At 44.8% G+C, this 24,678-nt stretch overlaps 1 protein-coding gene across 1 annotated transcript in view; it reads right to left on the bottom strand.

The window, feature by feature from the left end:
• Positions 1-21,124, bottom strand: part of LOC147711877 (inactive heparanase-2-like) — a 511,601-nt gene extending 490,477 nt beyond the window's left edge. The window contains exons 1-2 of the mRNA XM_086919553.1: positions 20,786-21,124; positions 18,908-19,065 (exon numbers count right to left, since the gene is read on the bottom strand). Of these exons, the coding sequence (XP_086775679.1) occupies positions 18,908-19,065; positions 20,786-21,048 (421 nt within the window). The 5' untranslated portion in view covers positions 21,049-21,124. The remainder of the gene's footprint in view (positions 1-18,907; positions 19,066-20,785) is intronic.
• Positions 21,125-24,678: the final 3,554 nt, after the last annotated feature.

Here is a 24,678-nt window from a genome sequence, read left to right as displayed (position 1 = left end):
TGCACTGGACATGACAAAACCATATGCACCTGATCACCTTTATGGCCACATTCAGGAAATGTTTTTCTGCTTGCATTATGATATCTTTTATTCAACCGATTTGAGGGAGTAATATAGCATCCAAACTTCATAGAGAGAAATCCTATGAAAAAAGCCCCTCTCAAAGAAGTGTAACCCAGATTAAAAATGTAAGCCAATCTTTGTTATCTAATAATGTGCCCGTTTGACTCTCCCGTTTAGAATATCTGCTATTGCCAAGTTATCTTCCATTGTTTTTATTCCAGGCTGCAGAATCGAAGAAGGTAATATTGATTAGAAGGGGAAAGTTGACAAATTTTCTTACAAGGTCAGCTGTAAAGAACATTTCAGGTGCCACCAATGTATTTAAAACGGAAAAGACTTGTTTAAAAGAAAAGCTGTAAAAAGATCTATGAGATGTATCCATGAACGATAATTTGGAAAAACGTTTTACCTGAGTACCTGTGAGAAATTCGGCTATTTTTGTGATCTTAATAACTGCCATTTTCTTATTACATCATTCGATAAGCAGAAGGAAAGATGTTTCCAGTCTAGAGAGGTGTTTCAGCGTTTATCATGGGAATCTTCTATTGAAGAAAGAAATGTGGCCTACAAGCTCATATACATTGCAAAGGCTTATATGAAACTTTTTTAGGTACATTGAGTTCCTTGATTTCCCAAGATAAGATGACTATTTCCAAACTTTTTAACATCACTAAAATGAATTAATCATCAGATTGAAATGTAAGCTTTGCAAATCGTTGTACCTGTAAAAATTGGGAAGCGCTGTACAATACAGTTTAAAACTGGGCATTCCTAATCCACCTTCTCTTTTATCAGCTGCAAAAATGTTATTGTAAAATGAGCTTTTTATAATTTCAGGCAAGTGATACAAGAATGTGGTCCAAAAATTTTAAGAATTCGAATTTCGTTTACATGAAATAGATCAAAAAATCTTGGCAGGATATACATTTTAAGCGAAGCTATTTTGTCTATCATAAACAGAGGGAGAGAATTCCAAATGGACAGTAGTATTTCAACTTTTTCCAATAGGGGTCTGTAATTCAGTGTATACGAGCCCACTAATTGATCTGAACAATAGGTAGGATATCTGGGGAGCTATAAAATACCAGTGTTTCTGTCTCGGAGTCATTACTTTTGTAGCCCTCAAGAGCAGTGTATCTTTTTTATGGCTTGTAAGGCCATCTGGATATTGCCCGTCACCAGTGAGAGGAATGGAGCAACATTGTGCGTAAACAGTTAAATTTTTTCCCCACTAAATCGTGGAGGAAAAATCAAAGGATGTATTTGAAAAAAATGGGCTAAGTTTTGTACAAAAAGGACAAAAAGAATAGGGGAAAGTGGGCAAACTTGTCTTGTTCCTCTGCTTGGCAAGGTCATCCCTGCACTGCTTTTATTGATAATCACTTGAGCAGATGTGCTCTGATATAACATGGCGATTGACCTTATGAGCTGGGTAAGGAACTGAAATATATCCAATATTTTAAACAAGACCCTCCAGCTCTTCCTCCGCATCAAGCATAATTCAGCTGCCAGAATATTGTTTGTAGTGACGATATCTATAGCTTCTGCTAAAAAATGGGTATTAGGACTTAGCGTTCTTCCCTTAATAAAACCATTTGGTCCTGATACATAAGCGTGTGCATAATTGTATTTATTCTCTTTGGTAAAATGATGGTAAAGATTTTATAATCCGAATTTAGAAGTGTTATAGATCAATATGATGCTGGGTCCATTTCTGCCTTCCCATTTTTTTAAATGTATTAACGATCCCTTTTTAAAGGAGGACGTGATCATTCTACCTTGTAGTTCAGAATAAAAAAGCATATGTAGGTTTTTATTTAAGTCCTTACCATAAGCCTTATGAAAAACTATTTCCCCCTGGAAATTTAGAACAGGGGAGATGTGTGATCCCTTGATTAACGGAGCAGCTAGAGAGTCTAATATCTCGAGCCTCAAGCAGCAAGATTAAATTCATCTAAAAAAATATATAATTCTGAAGGAGCAGGTTGCTCGATAGCATCTTCATATAGTCAGGAACAATAATGTACAAAATGTGTATTTCACTACCTTCTCTAGTAAGTTTGTTAGTTTGAGGACCTCTGAACTCAGTAATCAAATTATGGTTTTGTCTCTCCTTTCATGTACATGCCACAAAACTGCTGACCTGTTCACCCTCCTCATTCACCTTATTATTAATTGGGTTTTTTTTTTAATCACAATCTCTTTTTCCTTGATTAAATCCTTTGATGCATACCTCTTTTTCTGCCAATGTTTAAAATACCACTAAGGGTTATTTTGATTTGCATCTTCCAGTGCTTTACTTATGGTTATTGGAATGGTATAAAGGTCTGCCTTTTTCCTTCGCTCTCGATATGTCAGTAAGTGAGATGCAAACACCTCTCAACATTGTTTAAAGTAGGCCTGGGCGAAGTGTCCAAAAAACTACACCGCGCTACGTGCAGTTTCACAAGCAGAGGTGTGCTTTACGTTGTGCCGTTCCAGCTAATTTTTTGAGCTGGGTGTTTATCCTGTACTGTAAAACCAGTGCGAATGACACCACGCGCAGCGCAAGAGGGTGCTGCTACTTTCTGTCGCTTGAGTAGATACTCCAGCAGCAACTTATTCAATATGAACAGAAGGTTTCTCAAAGCGAACGGTAGTGGCCATCCGCGACCGCTCGCATTGAGAACTCTCGCCGGGAGGTGGCATGGAGTTAGATTTTCCTCGCTGTCAACTAATCTTTGATTAGCGCAAGGAAGGAAAAAGCTCCGCTCTGCAGAGTTTTTGGGATCTCTGTGGAGCACAGAGTGGGATAAACTCTGCAAACTCCACGAGCGGAGCTGAATTTCACACCCGGACCTAGTTTAAAGGCATCCCAGACTACTGCGATAACCTTAGTAATAGTATTAACCAATGTTCCCTCTAATTTTTTTCCTCTGTGTGCGGCAGTGGAGGGTCTCTGTGCGCTGCAACCATGGCTATGTGCGCCAGGAACCGAACCTCGCGTGTCTGCGGCGCCAAATGCCACTCGTTTTTGGTGCCCTCCTGCCCTCTGTCCCACTTGCTTTTGGTGCCCTCCTGCCCTCTGCCCCACTCGCTTTTGGTGCCCTTCTGCCCTCTGCCCCACTCGTTTTTGGTGCCCTCCTGCCCTATGTCCCACTCGCTTTTGGTGCCCTCCTGCCCTCTGCCCCACTCGCTTTTGGTGCCCTCCTGTCCTCTGCCCCACTCGCTTTTGGTGCCCTCCTGCCCTCTGCCCCACTTGCTTTTGGTTAGCGCATTTCAACCGGATAACTCCGGCGACAGACCGGCAGAACATTTAATATTACTACTCAATGGACTCGTGTTCAGTTAGTTGACTTGAACAAACTCTGAAGGATGTCGGGCAGAGTTGGAAGCCCGCGATTCGACCCCCTCCCGAGCTCCCTCCCGCGAAATTGGAAAAAGACAAACAGCGAGATAAACACTGAGAATCAGCTAACCCACCGTGCCCTAGAGCATTTCAAACGGCTATTAGGAACTGGCCCCTCTATCCGCCTTACCCGCCACTGCCCACCTACCCCACCCAGCTTCTCACGCTGGGAAAGGGTTCTGATAACTGCTCCACAGAGGCTTTTCTCCTGCTGTGCGTCAGTGGAAAGAAACTACACACTCCCAAATAAAGATTAAGAGGCCAGTGGCAGCAACACACATAAACACGAGAAAAAGTGGCACTGCCTATGCACACGCAGGAACAGACACACCAGGCAGGCAGGCTCAGCCTTCCATCTTTACTAGGTCGGCAAACTTGGAGCGATTTATATATCTGTAACAACACCAGTGCTTGGAAGAATGCATTTGATATAGCGCCTTAAGATGTAGATATGTTATACAAAAAGCTATGTTTAAATAGGTTATATTATTATTAATAATAGTAATAATAAATATATTGATAAAAAATGACACAGTTCCCAAACAGACAGTATGGGCTGTCAATCAATTATCGAGGGATTGAATGCTTCCGATAAAGTGTCACTCATAGTTGTTGAAATGTCACTCGAAATTACAATGAAATTATGAAAATGGCACACATAGCAATTTGTGGCGCTTGAGGCTATGAGGGAGGGCGGGGTAGACTCTGGCCATTTGTTTAAGTATTGCTGTTAATCAGAGCCCCTTCACGGGCTCCGATTAACAGTAATACTTAAACAAAAGGCCAGCAGAGTCTTCCCCGCGCTTTCCTAACAAAAGCGTAGGCAGTTTCCAAACACAGCGTGTGTTTGGAAACTGTCTACTCTAATCTCTAAAAGATTACACGTTATGAGTAAAAAAAAACCATAAAGATGTGTTTTTTTTATCAAATTACAAACCCTGCACTGCGTATGGGAATTATGCACCCTTATTTGGTACATAATTAAAAGCACCAATAACTTGTGAGTTCACACCTCCCTACTTCAGATATGTTATAACCCCATGAAGCGAGCCAGTGACAGGAGGGCACAAGATTACAAACAAGTGGTACAAAAGCCACAAGCCCAGTTTCAGATCACAATTACATCGTGCAGTAAAATACACAAGCACTAAAATCAGTGTCAGATCACGAACCGTTGCTACATTTCATCGTACATTCCCTAGAGATGGGCGAGCCAGCAAATTAAGGTTATTATTATAAGTGAGAGTTTTTAAACATGCACCAAGCTTAGTGGACGCGTCAGAATCAGATCACAGGCCCCTTGTGGTGCAGTCAGTTGACAAGCTTTCCTAACAAAAGCGTAGGCAGTTTCCAAACACAGCGTGTGTTTGGAAACTGTCTACTCTTTTGTTAGGAAAGCGCGGGGAAGACTCTGGCCTTTTGTTTAAGCATTACTGTTAATCGGAGCCCGTGAAGGGGCTCTGATTAACAGCAATACTTAAACAAAAGGCCAGAGTCTACCCCGCCCTCCCTCATAGCCTCTAGCGCCACAAGCCCTCCCCCACCTCCTTACCTGCACGCCTCACGACCGCTCCGCCGCATTCGCGCCGCTCGCTTCTTTCAAAGCGGCCGGCGGCGCGACTTCCTGACTATGTGCGCGCTCCACGCTAGGTGGTGCGCGGTGAGGTCAGGAGCGGTGCGCGCGCGCGCGCCTTAGAGGGAACGTAGGTATTAACCATGAAAACATATTTTATTTTGGTCTCCAACGTCAGTTTACGGCCAAACATCGACATGGTTAGAGTGCAGAAGCCACTCACTTTTGGAATAGCTGTGGGGGCGGGTTTGTAGTTTTGTTAAAAGTTAATTAATGAAGGTAACATTTCTCCACCGGCCTGTAAATCTAAGTGGGAATAAAAGAACAATCCTCATCAATAAAATATTGATCAAACTATTAAGTCAAAAATCTTTGTGTGTAAAAAGGGTAGACACTTTTCCAACGTAGACTACATAATTAACTATGTTTTCAGTCTATTTCTGAAATCTGGATGGTGTCCCCACAAAGCACTTGCCCTATCATCTCAATCCAAAGCCTGCTTGCCCCGATTTGGAACAGCGCCATCTCCCTGCCATTTCTCTGCAGATTTTTGGAGGAACAATAAGGTTATGATGTTTGACCTCAGTTTTCGGATTGGGCAGAATGGAGGCAGGCAATCCTTCAAAAACTTTGGTGCTTAACCAAATGTAGCCTTATGACAGTGGTTCCCAACCTTTTTGGATTCGTGGCTCCCTTTACCTATTTGCCGTTGGCCGCTGTTCCCAACAATGATACTTTTTTTTTGGAGTGGGGGCCTCTGGAGTACTTCCATTTTTCTCCCTGAAAATAATTGGGATAAAGCTGATAAAGGTATTATAATCATAAACTCAGGGTGTTTCCTCTTACTAAGGTGGCATCTCTAATAAAATATTCCTAGTTACATTCCTTTGCCCAAGCCTTTTTCAGAGAACCTTCTCAAATGTTTTTTATCCCACTTACAATATTAAATAGCACCCTATGCATGTAGGCCTCTTTGTCAAAGTGTTTCTGCACTTTAAGAATATTTGCATTCACTTCCATTTCTATCCATGTCACACATGCCAACACACCTGTGTTATTTTTTAAACCAAATACAGCATTATTTTAGCTGTCTCTTCCCTAAAATTGCCACCAATTCAATGCACGCCAAATAAATTCCTCAGATTTTTTTTAACACTCCTCTTTCTTGTTTCCAAATGCTGGCATTATGCTGTATATGGTCCTTTACTTTCCTGTGCTCATGGAAAGAGCAGGCCTGTCTGGAAATGTGTGTGTACTAGAAGAAATGTGTACTAGAAGTGCATATGGTTCAAGTACACATGTCAGTACTTAATAACACTTAGGGGTATATTCACAAGAAAGTGTGATAACTACCGCAAGAGTAGCGTAGCTCACCTTTCAACATCGCAGCCCATCGCGGCAAAACAACTCTGTGACAACGTGGAATTCACAACACGGCGGTCGCATGCGATAGTTTGCCGACACCGCGGCCAATACCCGTGACACAACCACCTCGACAGAGATAAAAACACAAACCCCAACGCGAAAAAGCCTGCGATGGGCAAAAGTGCAATAAGAAAACAGTGACAACCAGCGCGAGGGCAGCAATACACACTCGAAATACGGTAAAAAGACAAGAACACTATGCAGAAAATACCACTGAACAAAATCCAACAACAGCGGATTACCACTGATGCACCCTGGCCAACTGCAGAGGACTACATGTACACCACAACTACCTAGCACCATGGAAGAACAGAACCGACAGGCACACCGCATGAAAGAGATCAGTGGCAGACAAATCAGAGCCGCACGAGCGGCACACCCACCGTGCAGCATATGCACATAGGCAGGAGTGCACCTCGACATTGACAACATCCCGGTACAAACACCAACCCCACCACATTTGAACACAGGACACAACTGATTCTGCAAATGTGCACGACCTGGCAAATCACATTTGAAGTCGCAGGGAAAAGTAACATTAAAAATGAACAAGTCCAAGCTGAAACATGCAGTGCATTTGGACATTTACTACTGTTGCTTGATTGCCACGCATGGTCACAATGTGACGTGCTCATGAGAAGTAAGGGTCAATGATGATATTCCTACGGGCCATTCCGGCCACTGCTGCAGTGGGATGCGGCCCACCTACCCCATCACCACCATCACTGTCCGGTACCTCTGGGACTGGGATCCATGGGGCGCTGGTGCAATCACAGATGTTGTGCAACACACAATATGCCACAATCAGCTTGAATGAAATGAAATGAAATGAAATGAAATGAAAATTAAACTTATATAGCCCGTAACTACCCTGATGCCTCGCAGCGCTTTAGCTAGAACCATTCAGGAGGCAGGGCAGGGCAGGGCGCTAAGCTCTTGCAAACAAATGCATTTTAATAGCTTTCTAAAAGCTGTCAGGTTGTTATTTTCTCTCAAGACCAACGGAGGGGAGCATTCCACAATCTTGCAGCATTGTGCAAAAAAGAGCGACCACCCCAGGGGGATTTTTTTACTTTTGTGGTGGTGGCCAGATGTAGCACACTGGAGCGGAGAGCTCTAGAAGGGAAATATGGAGTGACCAAAGGGAGCATGATGGATGGACCTGACTTACAAAGAGCCTTCTGAACCAGGCACATAGATTTAAATTGTATCCTGGACGCTACCGGGAGCCAATGCAACTTCTTCAGGGCAGGTTTGGCCGACTGCCAGTGAGGAATCTGAAAAAGTAGTCTGGCCGCACAATTTTGAGTAACCTGGAGTTTGGTAATTGTAGCAAGGGGGGCTCCAAGGTAAAGTGCATTGCCGTAATCCAGGTGTGAGAGAATCAGGGCCTGGACCATGACTCTCCTTGCCTGGAACTGCAATAGAGGGAGAACCTTCTGGAGCCTTCTCATAAGTCCGAAGCACGTGGCAGAAGTCTTAGTAGCCTGGACAGTGAAATCAAGTGAACTGTCTAGCCAAACTCCCAGGGGCCTCATTTATGAAAAGTGACGCATCGCTGCGTGAAAACAGCGATGCGTCACTTTTCACTGCGCACACCTTGCAACACCAATGATGCGTCATATTTAATGTATGACGCATCATGTCGCAAGGACTTACAGATACGTCAGTATTTCTGACGTATCTGTAAGCACAAAATTGACGCATTGCTGGAGTGTGTCACAAAAGTGACGCAACTCCAGCAATGCGTCCTTTCACATGGGGAAAGCCCCATGTGAAAGGGCTTGCGTCAGTCTTACGCGTGCTGTGAGGCAGGCGCAGGATTTTGACGCAACAGCATCCTAAAAGTGACGCAGTGAAATCTCATAGATTTCACTGCGTCACTATTACGAGGCTTTTTGAGGGGGAACGCCCCCTCTGCATACATTATACTTGACGCAGGTATAATGTGGCGCAGGGGTTTAAAAAGTGACGCATCTACCTAGATGCGTCACTTTTTAAATATGGCGCAACAAGGCGCATATTTTACGACGCTGGTGCGTCACAAAAAGTGATGCACCGGCGACGCAAAACTGATGCAAGGCCTCATAAATAAGGGCCTAGGTTCTTTATCTGGGGTTTGGGGGGAGGAGGGGGACCTAGACAGGAAGGCCAGATGGGGGTCAGGATGGTAGGTGAGGTTTTACCCAACAGCATGACTTCCGTCTTTTCCCCGTTTAATCTGAGACAGGAAATTTCCATCCATCTGGCGACAGCCTCAAGGCATGGACTCAGAGTGCTAGACGACCCCTCAGCATTGTTCAAAGATACCACAAGCTGAGTGTCGTCTGCATAGGTGACAATACGGACGCCAAATGGATGGACGATCTGTGCAAGGGGCCTCATATAGACATTAAAAAGTGTGGGGCTCAGGGCCGAGCCCTGAGGCACCCCACAGCTGAGTGGCTGTTTGGCGGAGGTAGCTTTCCCTTCAAAAACTTGGGAGAAGCGTTCCTCTAGGACGGAGGTGAGCCATAGCAGTGCCGAGCCCGACACTCCCATGCCACTAAGACGGTGTGATAAAGTGGCATGGTTAACCGTGTCGAACGCGGCGCTGAGATCTAGTCGTATGATGGCCGCTTTTCCTCCCTGGACCAAAACTGTTCTAGCCTCCTCAGTCACTGCTGATAGAGCTGTCTCTGTCCCATGTTGAGGACGGAATCCAGTTTGAGAGGCGCATAACAAATCATTGGATTCAAGATGTTCCACTAGGATGTTATTAATGTGCTTCTCCAGCAGCTTACTCATTCATGGCAACAGAGAGATGGGACGAAAATTAGCTCAATTACTCTGATCTAAATGAGGTTTTTTTAGTAAGGCCCTAACCACTGCACATTTCCAGGACTTTGGGACGGTGCTTGAGGTGATAGAGGAATTATAAAACGACCAAAATGGCTGGGCGAATTAACTCAATAGCTGAGGTAAGGATTTGTGGCGGTGCAGGGTCCTTGGGGGAGCCTGAGGTGACTTTAGAAATTATTTTGTCTAGCAAGACTGGGTCTATAAGGGTGAATTTTTCTAGAATACAGGAAGGGGGTGTATTGGGTCTTGCTACTATCTCGGCCTAAAGGACGGTCAGATCAGAAATAAAAGAGGAATAAATGGTCTGAATTTTTTGATAAAAGAAAGTTGCTAGGTTGTTGCAGCGAGCAAGCGCCCCATCTAGTGGTATTTGCTCCGGGGGGGGGGGGGGGGGGGTGATCAAAGACTTCGCTATCCGAAAGATTTCCTTGGGGGCATTGGCGGCTAAAATTAGTTTTGATTCATAAAACTGGGCTTGAGTTGCCTTAATTTCAGTTTTATAGAGTCTGATGGCGGCTTTATAATCTGCCTTTTTTCCCTGTGTCCGATCTTGTCTCCAGATCCTTTCTAATTTGCGGCATGATAATTTCATATCCCTTAGTCTGGGGGTTTACCAGGGAGCTACTTTTTGCCTTTTTATACAATGAAGAGCTTCCTTCGGAAGAGCTAAATCAAGGGAGTTGTCAATCCAATTATCAAAATTGGCACTAGCTATATCAAGGTTAGAGGACCTCGGAAACTCGCATGCTGAAAGCATGGATTCCCACTTAATGGAGGGAAGTTTTGACCACTTCCTACCCAGGTGTCTTTTAGGTTCTTGTACAGGGGGGGAGCTCCCAGTGACCAAGTTAATGGGTAACAAGTGGTGATCTGTCCAGGGTAGAGGAATAGGGGGTTCACTTTTTAGGGCATCAAGATTACTGAACACGTGGTCCAAGAGGTGACCTTTAACGTGTGTCGAGAGGAACCCCTTTTGAATCAGGCCGGTTGCTCGAAGGCTCAGCCGAAGGCTGTTGCCTGCTGAGTCAAGTTGATCGTCTAAATGAAGGTTTAATTCACCCAAGACGGTGAAGTTAGCCGATGTAATCGCTAAGTTAGCAGCTAAGTCTGCTAAGTTTGAGGTAAATTGACCTGGCGATCCGGGTGGTCGGTAGATCAAGAGACCCGTGAAGGAATCTGTAGAAGATAGCTCTAATGAAAACAACAGGCTTTTGCAGGTTGGCATAGATGTAGGTGTCAGACGGCATTTAAATCTTTCTCTGTAAATGATGGCCAGACCTCCTCCTCTACCCTTATTATGATCAAGTCTCTTGATTGTGTATCCTTGTGGGGTTGCCCATACAGTGGCTGGATCAGCTTCTAAATGGAGCCAAGTCTCCGTCAGGAAGAGTACATCAGGGTTGTACTCCTCTATTAGAAGGGCCAGCTCGGTGTGATATTTGGGTAGTGATCTACAATTGAGAAGGAACATCTTCCACGTCCTGTGGGTGGGGATTCTCTTTAAGGTTTTTCCTGGTAGTTTCCAATTACAATATGCGCACTTAAGTGAAGCATCTAAGGGGTGGGTGTGGTGCAGGCATTTGGGGTTAGGGATCTTTCTTAACCTATGCAGAGCAACGGAGTTATACGTGATTAAATTCCAGGCCATTTTACCAGAAAACTTGGTTATAGGCACGATAGGCACGGCTGGGCGCGGACTGGCTTCTCTTAGGCAACTCTTCGCTGCGATGAAGGCGCCCGCTTATGCGTCCGCTGCGCGGAGAAGAAAGCCTCTAATTATATAGCTGAGCAGGGGAAGTGAGGGAGCTCGCCCCAGTGGACCGCCGACCAGCGTGCCTAGCTCCTCCTATGATGGCCGCTGGTGGTGTATGCAGCCTACAAGCCTACACGTCCCACAATGCCCCTGCAGCACTTAGTCTGCCGTACAGGTATGTAAACAGGAAGTAGTGTAGCGCAATACAATGCCACCGGACAGAGGAATGCAAGAAGGATCAGCAGGAATCGATAGCAGGAATCGATAGATCCAGAAAACAGCCGGCTTCCGCCTCAGGTGTAGGAAATGAAAGGAGAGAAAGGTGCACAGAGCACGTAAACACTGACAGGTAAGGGCAGCGAGTGGCGAAATACTAACGTGCTAGCAATCAGCGCAGAGTCAAGCTAAAACAAAATTAAATTAAAGCAGCAATGATGGGGGAATATTAACGGCGCTAGCAATCAACGCAGCTTACACAAATGTAGCACAAGTTAAAAAGCGCTTGTGATCTGCGCGCTTCGACGCAATAAAAAGGGCTAAAAGCGATGCACTCGCTCAACTACCCCCAACCTCCGTCTCAGGTTCTAGCAGGGATGTATTAACAGCCCGGGGTGAACTTCAGCTCAATTATATAGCTGGGCAGGGGAAGTGAGGAAGCCTGCCCCACTGGACCGCCGACCAGCGTGCCTGGCTCCTTCCATGATGGCCGCTGATGGTGTATGCAGCCTACAAGCCTACACGTCCCACAATGCCCCTGCGGCACTTAGTCTGCCGTACAGGTATGGGAACAGGAAGTAGTGTAGCGCAATACAATGCCACCGGACAGAGGAATGCAAGAAGGATCAGCAGGAATCGATAGCAGGAATCGATAGATCCAAAAAACACCCGGCTTCCGCCTCAGGTGTAGGAAATGAAAGGAGAAAAAGGTGCACAGAGCACGTAAACACGGACAGGTAAGGGCAGCGAGTGGCGAAATACTAACGCGCTAGGAATCAGCGCAGAGTCAAGCTAAAACGAAATTAAATTAAAGCAGCAATGATGGGGGAATATTACCGGCGCTAGAAATCAACGCAGCTTACACCAATGCGGCACAAATTTAAAAAGCGCTTGTGATCTGCGCGCTTCAACGCAATAAAACGGCTAGAAGGGATGCAATCGCTCAACTACCCCCAACCTCCATCTCAGGTTTCTAGCAGGTTCCGTCACTGTGCCAAATTCCACGGAAACCGGGCACCAAAACATCCAGGGAACCAAAAGTCACACCCAAAAATGTTCAATATTGAATCAATACAGGGTCCCAGGATCCAAACTTTTGCTTCGAAAATGCTACTTCAGTAGGGTACTCCAGTAGGGTCTCCTCACTGCATATCCAGAGAGAAAACCAAAAGTCACAGAACCGCAGAGTGTTTTGTAAAGCAGGAGCTCCCCCCAGTGGCTCTAATACCGAAATGGCGGATCGTTCGGCTTGCTCGGCTCAGGGCTACACGAAGCTCACAGCTCACGGCTTGCGGCCCCACGGAGCTCCGTCGCAGAGGGTCAGACTCCGTCAACTTCCGAAGCCGCCAGAGCCCGCCCAAAGCACCCCAGGAGCAGCGAAAGACCAACGGGCAGAGGTCCTGTGCACACGGGGGTTGAAAATCTGGTTTAACGGGTTAGCAGAGCATTAGCTTCCCCCAGCGGTAGATGGAGAAGTCTGAGAGCAACAACGCACATGATGCACATGATGTCCGGCTGTACAGGAGCTTCCCACCTCTGCCGTCCAGGCACCTGAAATGTGACTTCAACATTCCAAATGTGCATTCCACGATGCCCCTGGTGTGTATGTGGGTGGCATTGTACTGCCTCTAGGTGAGTGTGTTCAGATCTCGGAGGGTTGTCATCATCCAAGGGCAGACTGCATATCCTTGATCACCTGTGACAGTGCAGGGAGAAAAGAGTCAATACTTGGTTCGGCAGAATGTGATGGCTGGTCCACCAATCCAGTAGCGCAGCCAAAGTCGTGATAAATTTACCCCACCATTCACAAGCTGATGCTAACAGCAGACATCGTCAGAATTCTCACGATACCCGTCCCAACACCTAACACCACGGCGGACACCACCAACTAACGCTAATGAGATGCAGAGTTGGCGTTCCCGTGCAGAAACACACGAAAAAACAACACCACTTTCACAACAAACTGACAGATCCGCGAAGCGAACTCAAAACAGGCGATAAGCCACTGTAGCCACAGACATTTAACACCTACCTCAAGCAGTTGAAAAGACGGACAACTACCTGCAGTGGGCAACGAGGCCCCGCACACAGCCACACCCGAAGAACAAACAACGCCATGGAGTTACTCATCATGCAGCTCGGAGCCCCAACAGGGCCACAACACCCACCTGGACCCGCACCCCCCGGACCATCAAAGAGGCAGCACAGAGTAAGACAGCGGACCTACCAAAATGCACCACTCTCACAGACCTGATGCCCAAGGAAGTCATTGCCCGCTACAGACTCAAAAGGACAACCATTCAGCGCATCGTGACCACAGGCTGACAGTCCCAATGCAGCAGAGAACCAACATCCCTCTGCAGACAAAGCTGCTGGCTGTGCTGCACCTGTTGTCCGCTGGTACCTTCCAACTAACAACTGCCAGAGTTGGAGGGGTCTCACAGCCAGCCCTATCAAAGTTCATCACACCTGTCCTGGATGCCATCCTCAGCTTCATACCCCAGTACCTTCACTTCCCCAACACTACGCAAGAACAGCTGGAGACTAAGCAAGGCTTCTACGCCATAGCCAGATTCCCGGCCGTGTTGGGGGCAATCGACTACACACATGCCCCACTTGTGCCCCCGCGGATACTGCACACCAGTCAGCGTCCCATGGCGGTGGGCCCATGTCGCCCACTGTGCATCCGGGGCCATTAGCCCTGTGCGACTCGTGTCATCCCCCCTTGTAGTTCTGATATTGCATTTATGGGTGCCTGATGACTGTCGGTGTAGTTGCCAGCATCAGCTACTCCCTGTGGGCTGTCTTACACGCACCCCACACACAGCCAGCACAGGCGTCAAGTGACGTTAATTCGGCAATAGCTCCTTGTGAAAATGCCCCTTAGTGTGTTTGAGAGACATGACAACTTTATTTTGCTGATAACTTGCATTGGTGTAAAATGCATTAGGATAAAAAATAAACTTTCAACGTGTCTAACAAAATTAATCAGGCATTTTCCGCTTACTTTGGGAGTGCTGAAACATGGAGATCCAGTGAAATATGGAGGTCATCTCCCTCGACATGCCATCAATTAAGCACTACAAATCCAGCTTAAGGCATGTCACTTACAAATCATGAACATCATATGTTTAAGTCTAATTAGTTTAACTGAAGCCATCAAACCCTTCAACATTAAATGCATTTAAGTGCTTAGTGCGCGGCTCCCCAGGCTAGTTTTGATGGTGCACCAGGGAGCCATGGCGCACAGATTGGGAACCACTACCTTATGAATTATTGTTCAAACTTTGAACAATGCAGCCAGATCACGGCCCTCCAAGCCTGTTAGGCATATTACCCAGGAGCAATATTAACTACTGTCCTAACTGCGGAGTTACGAAAAACCTATAGCTTGTTAATATTTAGCATCCGTTTCCCTACTGTTCTCCCACAGAGATAGGCAAATAGGCCTAATCTCCCCGTTTGCTAAATGTCCTTGCTTCACACGTAGGATATAGGTAAACAACAGTAGTTAATATCCCCAGTCTCAGGCATGTTATAGGGAGAGACAATCTCAGCATGCCATACAATTGATGCTCACTGAGGCAGGTATACATAACTTCCAGGCTGGAGCATTTTGTTTGATGAATTAGCTAGAATTACAAACAAATTATACAAAAAGTGAAGGATGAACTTTAAACTAAAGAGTGTCTCTGTCAATATCAGTGGTGCAGCAAAAAAATAAAAATAAACAGGTTATTATGTTCAAAGATTTTAATATTTAAGAGAAAAGAAACACCAGCCCATATGTCTCTCAGTATTGTTGAGTTACAAATGGATCTTAAATGAGACAGTTGCAGCAGAGTCCCACTCAGAAAGGATAGTGTTCTTTCATATTGGAATTCCTCATCAGCAGCTAGGCCCTCTAAAGCAAACTGTGTTTATGATGGCCCCTGGCTTCCCTTGTCTACACAGTAATTACAGACCTGTAGTCCCTTTGAAACTGCGGGAACCAAAGACAAGCACGACAGTTGTCTCCGACCCTCCCAACCCTGTGATATTCATGGGACCAACCTGTACAAAAGCATTTCCACAAACTGATTGGCAAAATTTGAATTTATATGAGTTCACATGTTGGTACAAAACTGGCATGCATTCGCGCAAATCTATGTAATTAGCCCTAGTAAAATGGGTATCATTGTCTATGTTCGTGTGATCTAAGAAACACAATGAATTTTATTAAAGGGATTCGCAGTGGTACGCATAATGAATTATTGCACAGATGGAATATGATTTAAATGCTGAGAGTTTCGTCATTTACTCTTGTAAGGACAGAACAACTCTCTAAAACGGACCTCTTTTATTGTACACGTTTGTGAGAAGTGACACATATTTTCACTGCACTTTGGTTGGACAAGCTTTTGTCGTGTTCATTCCCTGCGTGGTATGCTCTGGAAATTAATGTTTGTTTTGTAAAGCCCCGTAGGGGAGATACGATTGTCCGTGCTTTTCTGCTTCGAACTGGTCTCAAAAGAAGCCATAGTAGATTTCAGTTACTGCGATGTTGGTTGAGCCCCTAGAAACGTTTAACTCATTACGTTTTATGAACACCACTGAACACGCTTGAAGCATGCAATTTGAGAAAACAGTTTAACAAGAGTTGAGATTTTCTGTTGGGAAATGTCCTCAGTACAATAGCCCACTTTTGGTGGGTGCTACTGTTATTTAGAATGTGCTTTGTAGCCTTAACTATTTAAATGTCTTAAGGACCCTTGAAGCTCTGGTTCATATGGGCTTTGAAACATTACCGTAAACGCCTTTCGGGTGTGTCTAATAAAGAGAATGTGAATATTCACCGTGATTCTTCCAATCACATCTACTACATCGGGTAATTGCTGGAAGGCGAACAATAAATGGAATGGTAAACGGTAGAGTTTGTTTCAATGTTTAATCAGGCGAGAAACTGGCGCACACGCCCCTAAAATATCCGGACACGCACCCACAGAAAGTAATTTCTAATCCAGCAAGAAGATCAATAGTTGTATTTATTCAAGTGTTAAAGCCCGGTGCCGCATACAATACAATTATACTTTGGTCAAGGAACAGAGGACACATTTGTAGGAAGGGGTGTTCCCCCAGCACAGAATGTGGACGATCAAGCAATGTCACTACAGAGTAGCTCATAATCTGTGCTTTTGAAACAGAGCACCTTTACTGTGTATGAAGCACGGGGGAGAAAGTTTGTGGAGATGAATCACAGACCAAGAACTGCTCTCTGTAACCACAAATGCTCCATACTCTGTCCTAAAGTGTAAAAAGTCGTGGAAATATGAAATATGACCCTTAACTGAAGAACAGGAATGAATTTCCAATAAAACGTAGTGTGTGGTGCGCACACACTAAAGTCCTATTCAGAATGAATCACCACGCATACTGTCTTGTAAGAATAGATCAAATACATAAAATTACACTGCAGAAAGCCTGAATTGCTCGGCGTGATGCACATCACAGAATTGAAACATGCTCATTTCAGTTTTTTCTTCTCACTTCAGCATAACCTAATTTACAAAATGTAATACGTTCTTAAAAGATTGATAATAATTGGCGGATGTGAATTATCTGTCAACATACAGCATAGATCTTAATCACTCAACATGAGACCGACAGTCGACAGCACTGACTGCTCGCATGTGCTATTTGCAAGCCCTAGTCAAAACATAAAATGGAAGAATTCCAGATCCATAAATAAATACATAGGTGTAAAGTGTTAATATTTTACCTTTTGTTTGCCCAGCATAAACAAAACAGGTGAGATGCAGCTGGTTAGCATCATAAACCACAAGGGTCCCTTTTCACAATGCATTCTTTGTTTCAGTAAAGGGTCAGATCTGTCATTACAGCTTCTTCCATGCGCTGCGCTCATGCTTTCCGCACAGAGCCTGTAACCCATCGAGTGAGTTCAAACAAGCTGTGCACGCCGCTTCAGGTAGCTTGTCTGTGAAGTCCACAGAAGCGAAATGAGAGGGCCTGAAAGCCATGTCGTAAAAACGTAGTTGCGTCACCATACGCTTGAGAACATTGGTTAAGAAACGGTGATGGATGCAAAAAGCGCTGCGATGCGTTCGGACCTTGCAACTTTGTCACAGTAAAGAGTGCTGAGATAACAGGCACAATGTCGGCTATTGCTGTCCAAAAGTAAACTTGATCACATTAGAGACAGTGATTTAGAAACTATGCGGAGCACGCCTTTACCGTGACCTCTCCCCCCCCCCCCCTTAACACAACAAGAACAGTAGACGAAAATATTGTTCTCGTGCCTCCTTTGTTTGAGCAAAAATTAAATAATAACGCGAAATCGCCGCGGCAGTATTATAAGCTGCTAACCGCTGGTGCCCTCTGCAGTTGCTCGTTTCAATGTGTTTAGACATGTGTAGACTCTATTAAGCGTAACCCGAAGCACATTTAAAACAATCATTGGTTTTGGATGATAAAAGAGTGAATCCATTCTCATTCATGAGGGACGTGTACACTAGGGTTAGATGCCTCGAGGGGTTGACCCAGATGTGGAGGCCAGCTAGACACAAGCCTCAAACATAGCTCAGGCCTTGATATAGTTTTTAAATGCCTAATATTCTTGCGCTGGTAAAAAACACTGCTGTCAACTGTAACTTTCATTAAAATGCTTCATTTAAAGTAGACACCAATAGCTGTATAACTGAGACTAATAGTACAGAGCTGTATCTAGTTAAAAGAAGCTATTGGCACATTTGCACAACCATTCACTCGCGTATAATGCAATGCAAATATAGCTCGAACAATAAGATAAATATTTTTCACATTCATCAAGATCCGCTGCCTCACAATAAGTCATGTTTGTATATTTTACACCTGCCCAATACTTAGCACACTTGCACTTCACTTGTAAACAACTGAGGTGGCCTCTGGTCTGGTGGCACCGTTAGAAACATGCACGGTATCCGTTCACTGTCACTGGAATCGTGGCAACTGTTTTGTGGCACACCAAAGGACATCAACGAAATGCCAAAACTTTAGACAATGACCAGAGATCAGAAAAAAACTGCGACGCTAACATTGGGAACTGCTAATAGGACATAGACAGCAGGCCAGGCATTCAAGTCTTCTGCATCACTATTGTGCTAACAGGAATCCACCCCGGCCCTGAGCTATGAACACACAGGTAATGTTATTTAAACGCCAGGTTGTTGGGGCAGTTACAGGCGTGTGGGTGAGCAACCCGCTCCTCCATTGCTCAATCACTCTCATACTGAAACTAAATTCTCCCTGTAGTGTAAAACTTACAAACGGTCCCACGCTTCATTTGATGATATTTACACATCACGGGCATTCGATGTGGTTGCTGTGTTTCGCTCGCTCGCCACTTTTTTCATTCCTGTTTCTGTATTATTCTCGTTTGACTGGCTACTACACCTGATGTTAAAGCTGTTGTACAATAAATGTAAAGTATGCAATTGATGGATGGGAGAAGACCCGTCTTTTTTTCCTAATACCTCAAACTGGACACACATCAACACACTCTCCGAGAGAGTGCTGTAAATAGCTATATTTACAGTTATAGATCTACACGTGTTCTGTGCACTGCCCATGGCGAAAGCACTGCCCAAATGGGTAGGTTGGAAGTGGGACTTACCGTCTTCGTAGTTCTTCAGGTAGTAATCTGGCCCTGGGCCACCTCGGCTCTTAGCGGGATTTTTAAGATTCTGGAATTGCAGGAAATCTGTCCTTGTCCCTCCGAATCTCAGGAAGGCCGGGGCCAACCCCCTGGCCAATGTCACCAGACGCTTGGAACTACAGACAAGCAGGGGAGGAAAGCAGGAGACTCGCGTTAGATCACCTTTGTGAGAGTCTGGTTGTTTTATTTTAACAGCGAAGCAACATTTAGTATTCTCTAGCAAGCACATGGCATTCATAAACCCGGGGAAAGACTTGCATCGTCTAGTTGCACCCACCTTTGATAAGCGTCCAGTTTGCTAAGTAGAACTATTTCAACCATTCATTTAGACAACTTTTATACACTGGCGTGTGTGGAGCGGTTAATCCGGTGATGATGTTTGCTGATTTCTAAGAAAGATTTGGCAAAGGGTCTGAACAAGAAAAAGGGAATAAAGTGGGTCGTTCGGGCGCTCGGTGTGCCTTATATATATATATATAAGTATATGCCCTCGGAATAGTCGAATGTGACTGCGGGACGCAATATAGCAGTAAACAGAAAACTCGATGAACTGGAAGATCGCTCAAGGGCACACACACCACCAAGAAACCATGATATGGTGAGAAAGAAGCCTCGTAAAGTCGGAGCAGCCACAGAAACATATACTTACTCAAACGCCAACAGCTGAACTTGATGTAAGAACTTTTTGACACAGGCGGCTCTCGTGAAATGTGCATTTAGCTCACAATGGATTGGTTCTTTACAAGTGATTGCTTAAAGATGTCTCGAATGTCAGTAACCTGCCGGGAAGAGTGGATCAACCTCGGGGGTTGCGTTGCGCTGATCTCCGGTGTGCTCGGTACCTTTGCACACACGTGATCGAATAATTGTTCTCTAGGCGAAGCACGCCAACCCTTCTGACAAGATGGTAAATAAAGCCCGATGGCAGAAAGCTATTGAAGCGGCGCTGTAATCGCGTGCTAATTGGACGCTCTGTAAACATCAGCTCCCTGGCAGTTTTGAGAGGTCCGTGAGCCGCTGACACTGGGAGGGGAGGGTTGTGAATGAACAGCACTCGCCTCCTTGGGGCGCGACACCAAGACAAGGATCTGAACGACCTGAAGCATTGCGTACACCATCCTACTCAAGGAAGTCTGCACTGTGAAGGCACACACACATCCGCCTGGAATCTGCAGTTCTCTGAGTTAGACTCTAACACTAACCACACTTCATGTCTGTAAGTGTGCACGGAGTGCTGAGGGGCACACGCCTGCAGCAAACTAGCTAGCATTTCAAAATCAATGGAGTTGTTTCCAGATATCACAGTGAGGCTCAAGATAATGTCACCTTCGACAGCTGCAGATTTCTGTTTGTAAAGGTGAACACAAAGGAATTGTTTCACCTTCACGGATAGGAAGAGGACAATCACATTGCTTCCGAAACATAAACATTGCGAGGGTATTACAAAAGCCATCAAAAGAAGCATCCAAAGGTTTCGGGTATTTCGACGAGTTAATGGACAATCCGCTTTGTAAAATCCCACCTTTTCCAGATGAGAGCCCAGCTACAGGAGGCAAAGTTCGTAGCTGACATGCACGCTCCATTCCAAAGGAAGGGCTCGTTGCTCTGGATATATAAACACAGCATGCTCCAGTCAGAACTGATACGTTTCCGAAATGTTTTCCGCTTTGCAAACATGTGCATCTTAATCGAAAACATTTCCCTTTTAAAGCAAACCTCGCCAGAAACCCCTAGTGAATCAATCGCATAGATTCGCATCCCAGACGGACGCCGCAGTTTACCGACGGGAAAAGGTCTGATTTTCTCTGTGCAATAACTTCAAGCGACATGCCTTACCTCAGGAAATCCAGCCAGCCATCATGAATGATTGAGGGGTCCAGTTGGATGGACAAGAAGTTTTCATGGACCGTCCTGATCGGGCTCTTGGTGTTCACGTCCAGCAGGATGAGCGTCCTCCCCTTTACACCTTGAGGCTTGCCTGGGAAGTGCGTCCTCCTTTCCCCTGCTCGGGACGCAAGGGTGTGAAAAGCCATCCAAGCAAGTATCGCCGAAGCCAGCAGAGTGGAGAATCTGGGTGTGCAGCGGCCGATCCCGGGCATGTTGTGCAGCGTCCACTCCCGAATTTAACACCCTGAAATTCGCGCTAGTCCTCGCAGGAGTTGCTAAGTAATTGCCCTTGTCTGAAGTGATGCACTGTTGTGGTCCTAGTGGACGGAGTTCACGCCCCTAGCCACCCCCCTCGGCAATTTGTGCCAAAAGTCCCAATTACCCGCCCGGCGCCGCCCCTTTAAGATGTCCTGTCGGCAGACAGTTTTCCTTATTAAAGGAGCAGTGGTTCTTTAACCCGTCCGCATAGTACTTTTGACAGGTTGATGAAGTGGCATGCCCAAACTTTTTGATTCAGGCTCTTCTTACGGTCACCAGAATGAAGACATAAACTTCGAGCAGTGATGGCTCCGAATCGAAGGGAACAGACGGCATTAAACTTACAAATGTAAAGAGAGCAGTTCCCCTTCCTTCATGTTGAACCACACACAGCAGCGTCCAACGCTTAATTTTAAAAGAACTATTGCCGCGGTGCACTGTTTTGCTCAGAAGCCGGCGGTCTGAGCTATTAGAGACAGGGGTGTTAATTACCGAGGCTCCGTAGGCTTGATTTCAGCTCATGCCTCTTTACTGCCCCACCAGCCTCTGTAACTCACTCTTGCAGGTTCTTTTTCATCCCTGGTTTATCCTTTCGTTAGAGTTTTTTTTTTACATCTTTCTCTCTCCCTTTCTTTCCCCATTTAGTGTTTCTCTTTTTTTTTTTTATCTAGGTCAATGTCAGATGAGGACAATAAGTGCAGGTTCCCAAAGATTACTTCTGACGGTCCCCACCTGCAACCACCGGCTCTGTTTAAGCACTGTGCGAAAACGTCTGTCTTTTCATGTCCTGCTTAACCGAGTTCCTCCAACATGAAGGGCACTGGGTGGTTTTCCAGTAAAAGGGCCCAACTGTACTTGTTACGGGGTTTACTGGTCCCAACTGAGTAAAGATACTTAACGTTTTGGTAACTTGGCCTCTATAATAAAAGGCGACAACCTCTATTATGCATTGTTTAGATACTTGGGTATAAACAGACGTTAATATTTTGTCAATATGTGATGTGATACGTGAAGGGCATAGCTGTTGTCGCCTTTAATGATGAGAAGTACAATCAGTTGTTCACCTTGGCAAACCACCTTTCTACCAAGATTCAACCTTGTCTCTAAATAACACTTACAGTATCTGCTACAACCGTACCCACAAAACCACCATATTTTGTTTATTTATTGTCTTTTTCTAGCGTTGGACTATGACCAGCAGCCACGTTGGAACTTGCCACACACTAGTAGTATATACACCAGTTTTTCTAAATTTCTCATGCTGCAAAATATACGTGTCCCCCAATCACCACTAACGAGGACCAATTTTACTCCTCCTGTTAAATGGGACTGAATGATGTCAAGTTTTCCAATGAAAATATCATATTGGTGTCACTCGCAGATTTTATCTGAGCATAAAAGCGTTCTCAAAGGCAGCTATGTCGGTCGAAGTGATTAAACACACACACACACTAGAAAAGTTAATATGATGTAAGTATTCATACAAGTGAGATTCAAAAGAATGAATAACAACTATTCAAGAAATAAATGAGGTCTCGTTTCACTTTCATCTAGCTCTTTATAGCGTGCCAACTGAGTAATTTACATCACCAGACATTGCTGACATTTGCACCTGGGACTTCACATTAACGACAACCACTAAAACATTGGTTCTAATTTTTTTTTTTGAATGGCCTACTTTCAGATAATATTTCGGATTCATGATTATTCAATATGACAAGTTCCCCCGTGGCAACTTCACTGTTTAAAAAACCGTAACTCCGTTCACTCCTATCTCCCCCCCCCCCCTCCACAGACCACGTATTTTCCCTATCGCTAGAATAAATCGAAGACACCGACAAGTCGATAAGACTATTTAGGGTGATTGACCGAGTTATACTTGTTATTTTACTGAAAGCCCCTCAGCCGGAAAAAGCGAACGTGTACAAAACTAGCAATTTGACACAAGCAGCTGGCATGAGGCAGCGTAAAAGTCATCCAACGCACACATTTACAAACGCATTTTCAGTTCACAGCGGAACTACATTGACAGCCAGGAACTGTGTATAGAGATAGTTACCCTTCGGATGGACCAACAAAATCCTCTGTTTTGCCTGTTCACCTGTATGACCGCTCTTTGCTCTCATTCCTGTTTACTAACACAAAATACCTAATTTCATCCAACATTTAATGCACTACAGGTAAGCTCATGCATACTGTTGCAGGGAGTGCACACCCTGTCCACTCCTGTGGCAGTTGTTGCTCATTATCCAGGGTAGAAGAAACAGTACATATAATAGCCTATTGCTCACTATTACTGTAAAAAAATGGTAGAGCACAATGAGTTGGAAAGGTACCTCTGCTGGGGGCTGAGGTAAGTAAAAGAAAATACTTTTAAATGCATGTTGTGTGGGTGAGTGTTTGTGTGAGCGAGAAAATGTATGCTTGTCAGTGTTTTTCTGTTTGTCTGAGCATGTGAGTGAAAGTGAGTCAGAGAGAGTGAGTGACAGGTAGTGAGTGAGAATGAATGAGATTAAGTATCATTAATTGAGGATAAGCAAATGTAACTGCAAGAGAGTGGTAGTAAATGGAAATCTTAAATAGCTGCAAGTGTTATAATGGCCATAGGCCTGAACAACAATCATTGTTTAGTAGCACACCCACCTCATTTGAAGCAACTCGATCTTCGGCCAATGAGTTGAAACCAAGTGACAGCTCTCCTGCTCCCCCTAGAGGCCACTATATCTCAGACTTAAAAGCGCAAGTGTGAAAAGAATAAGCCTCAGATCAGGGAGGAGGGTGGGTCGCATGTGACTATATGAAGATTCAATTGCTGGAGAACTGGAGACGCCAGTAAGTAAGGAATTTCCTCACTAACATTTAATCTTGTGTAAATTCACATGCTTAAATCAGAAGAACTATCATAATAATTATAGAGGGCAGCAGTTGCCTCCAGGCTCCTGGTGGAATGCGCCCTGCCTTTTCACTTTAGTGGACACTTAGCCTTACTATGGTAGAAAGTAATGCAATCTGAGAGCCAATGTGCTATCCCCTGTTTTTATAGGGGCAACCTTCCTGCCTTTCCAGAAGACACAAATAGCTGGTTTAAAGAGAGAATGTCATTTATGTTCTGAATGTAGAATCTGAGTAATCAACATAAGTCTAAGGAATGTAATGATCTTTCTGCTGACATACTTGGGTTTGGGAAGAAGGAACGTAGAATGACTGCTTCATTCAAATAAAAGTCAGTAGAGATCTTGGTTATGAATTTAGGATTTGTTTTCAGGATGACTTTGTTTTTACTGAACTGAAGAAAAGGTTCTTTGACAGTGAATGCTTGCATTTCCCCTACTCTCCTTGCTGAAATCAGTGCTGAAAAAAGTGTTGTTTTCCATGAAACAAATCTTAATTGCACCTTTTGTATTAGTTCAAAGGGAGGTTGCATTAACTGACTGAGGACAGTATTGAGTTCCCAAGGAAGTTGGAGCTCAGCAGTGTCTATAATGCAAGGTGACTGATATTCTCTTTCAGCTCTTTGTTCATAATTTGAGATGGTTAAGTTGCTCTCCTTTAATGGTGGAATGTTAAGTACAGTAAAAACCATA

The sequence above is a fragment of the Lissotriton vulgaris genome, chromosome 5 (genome assembly GCF_964263255.1).
Source record: "Lissotriton vulgaris chromosome 5, aLisVul1.2, whole genome shotgun sequence".
Taxonomy (NCBI): domain Eukaryota; kingdom Metazoa; phylum Chordata; class Amphibia; order Caudata; family Salamandridae; genus Lissotriton; species Lissotriton vulgaris.
This window is presented reverse-complemented; position numbering and strand designations above follow the sequence as displayed.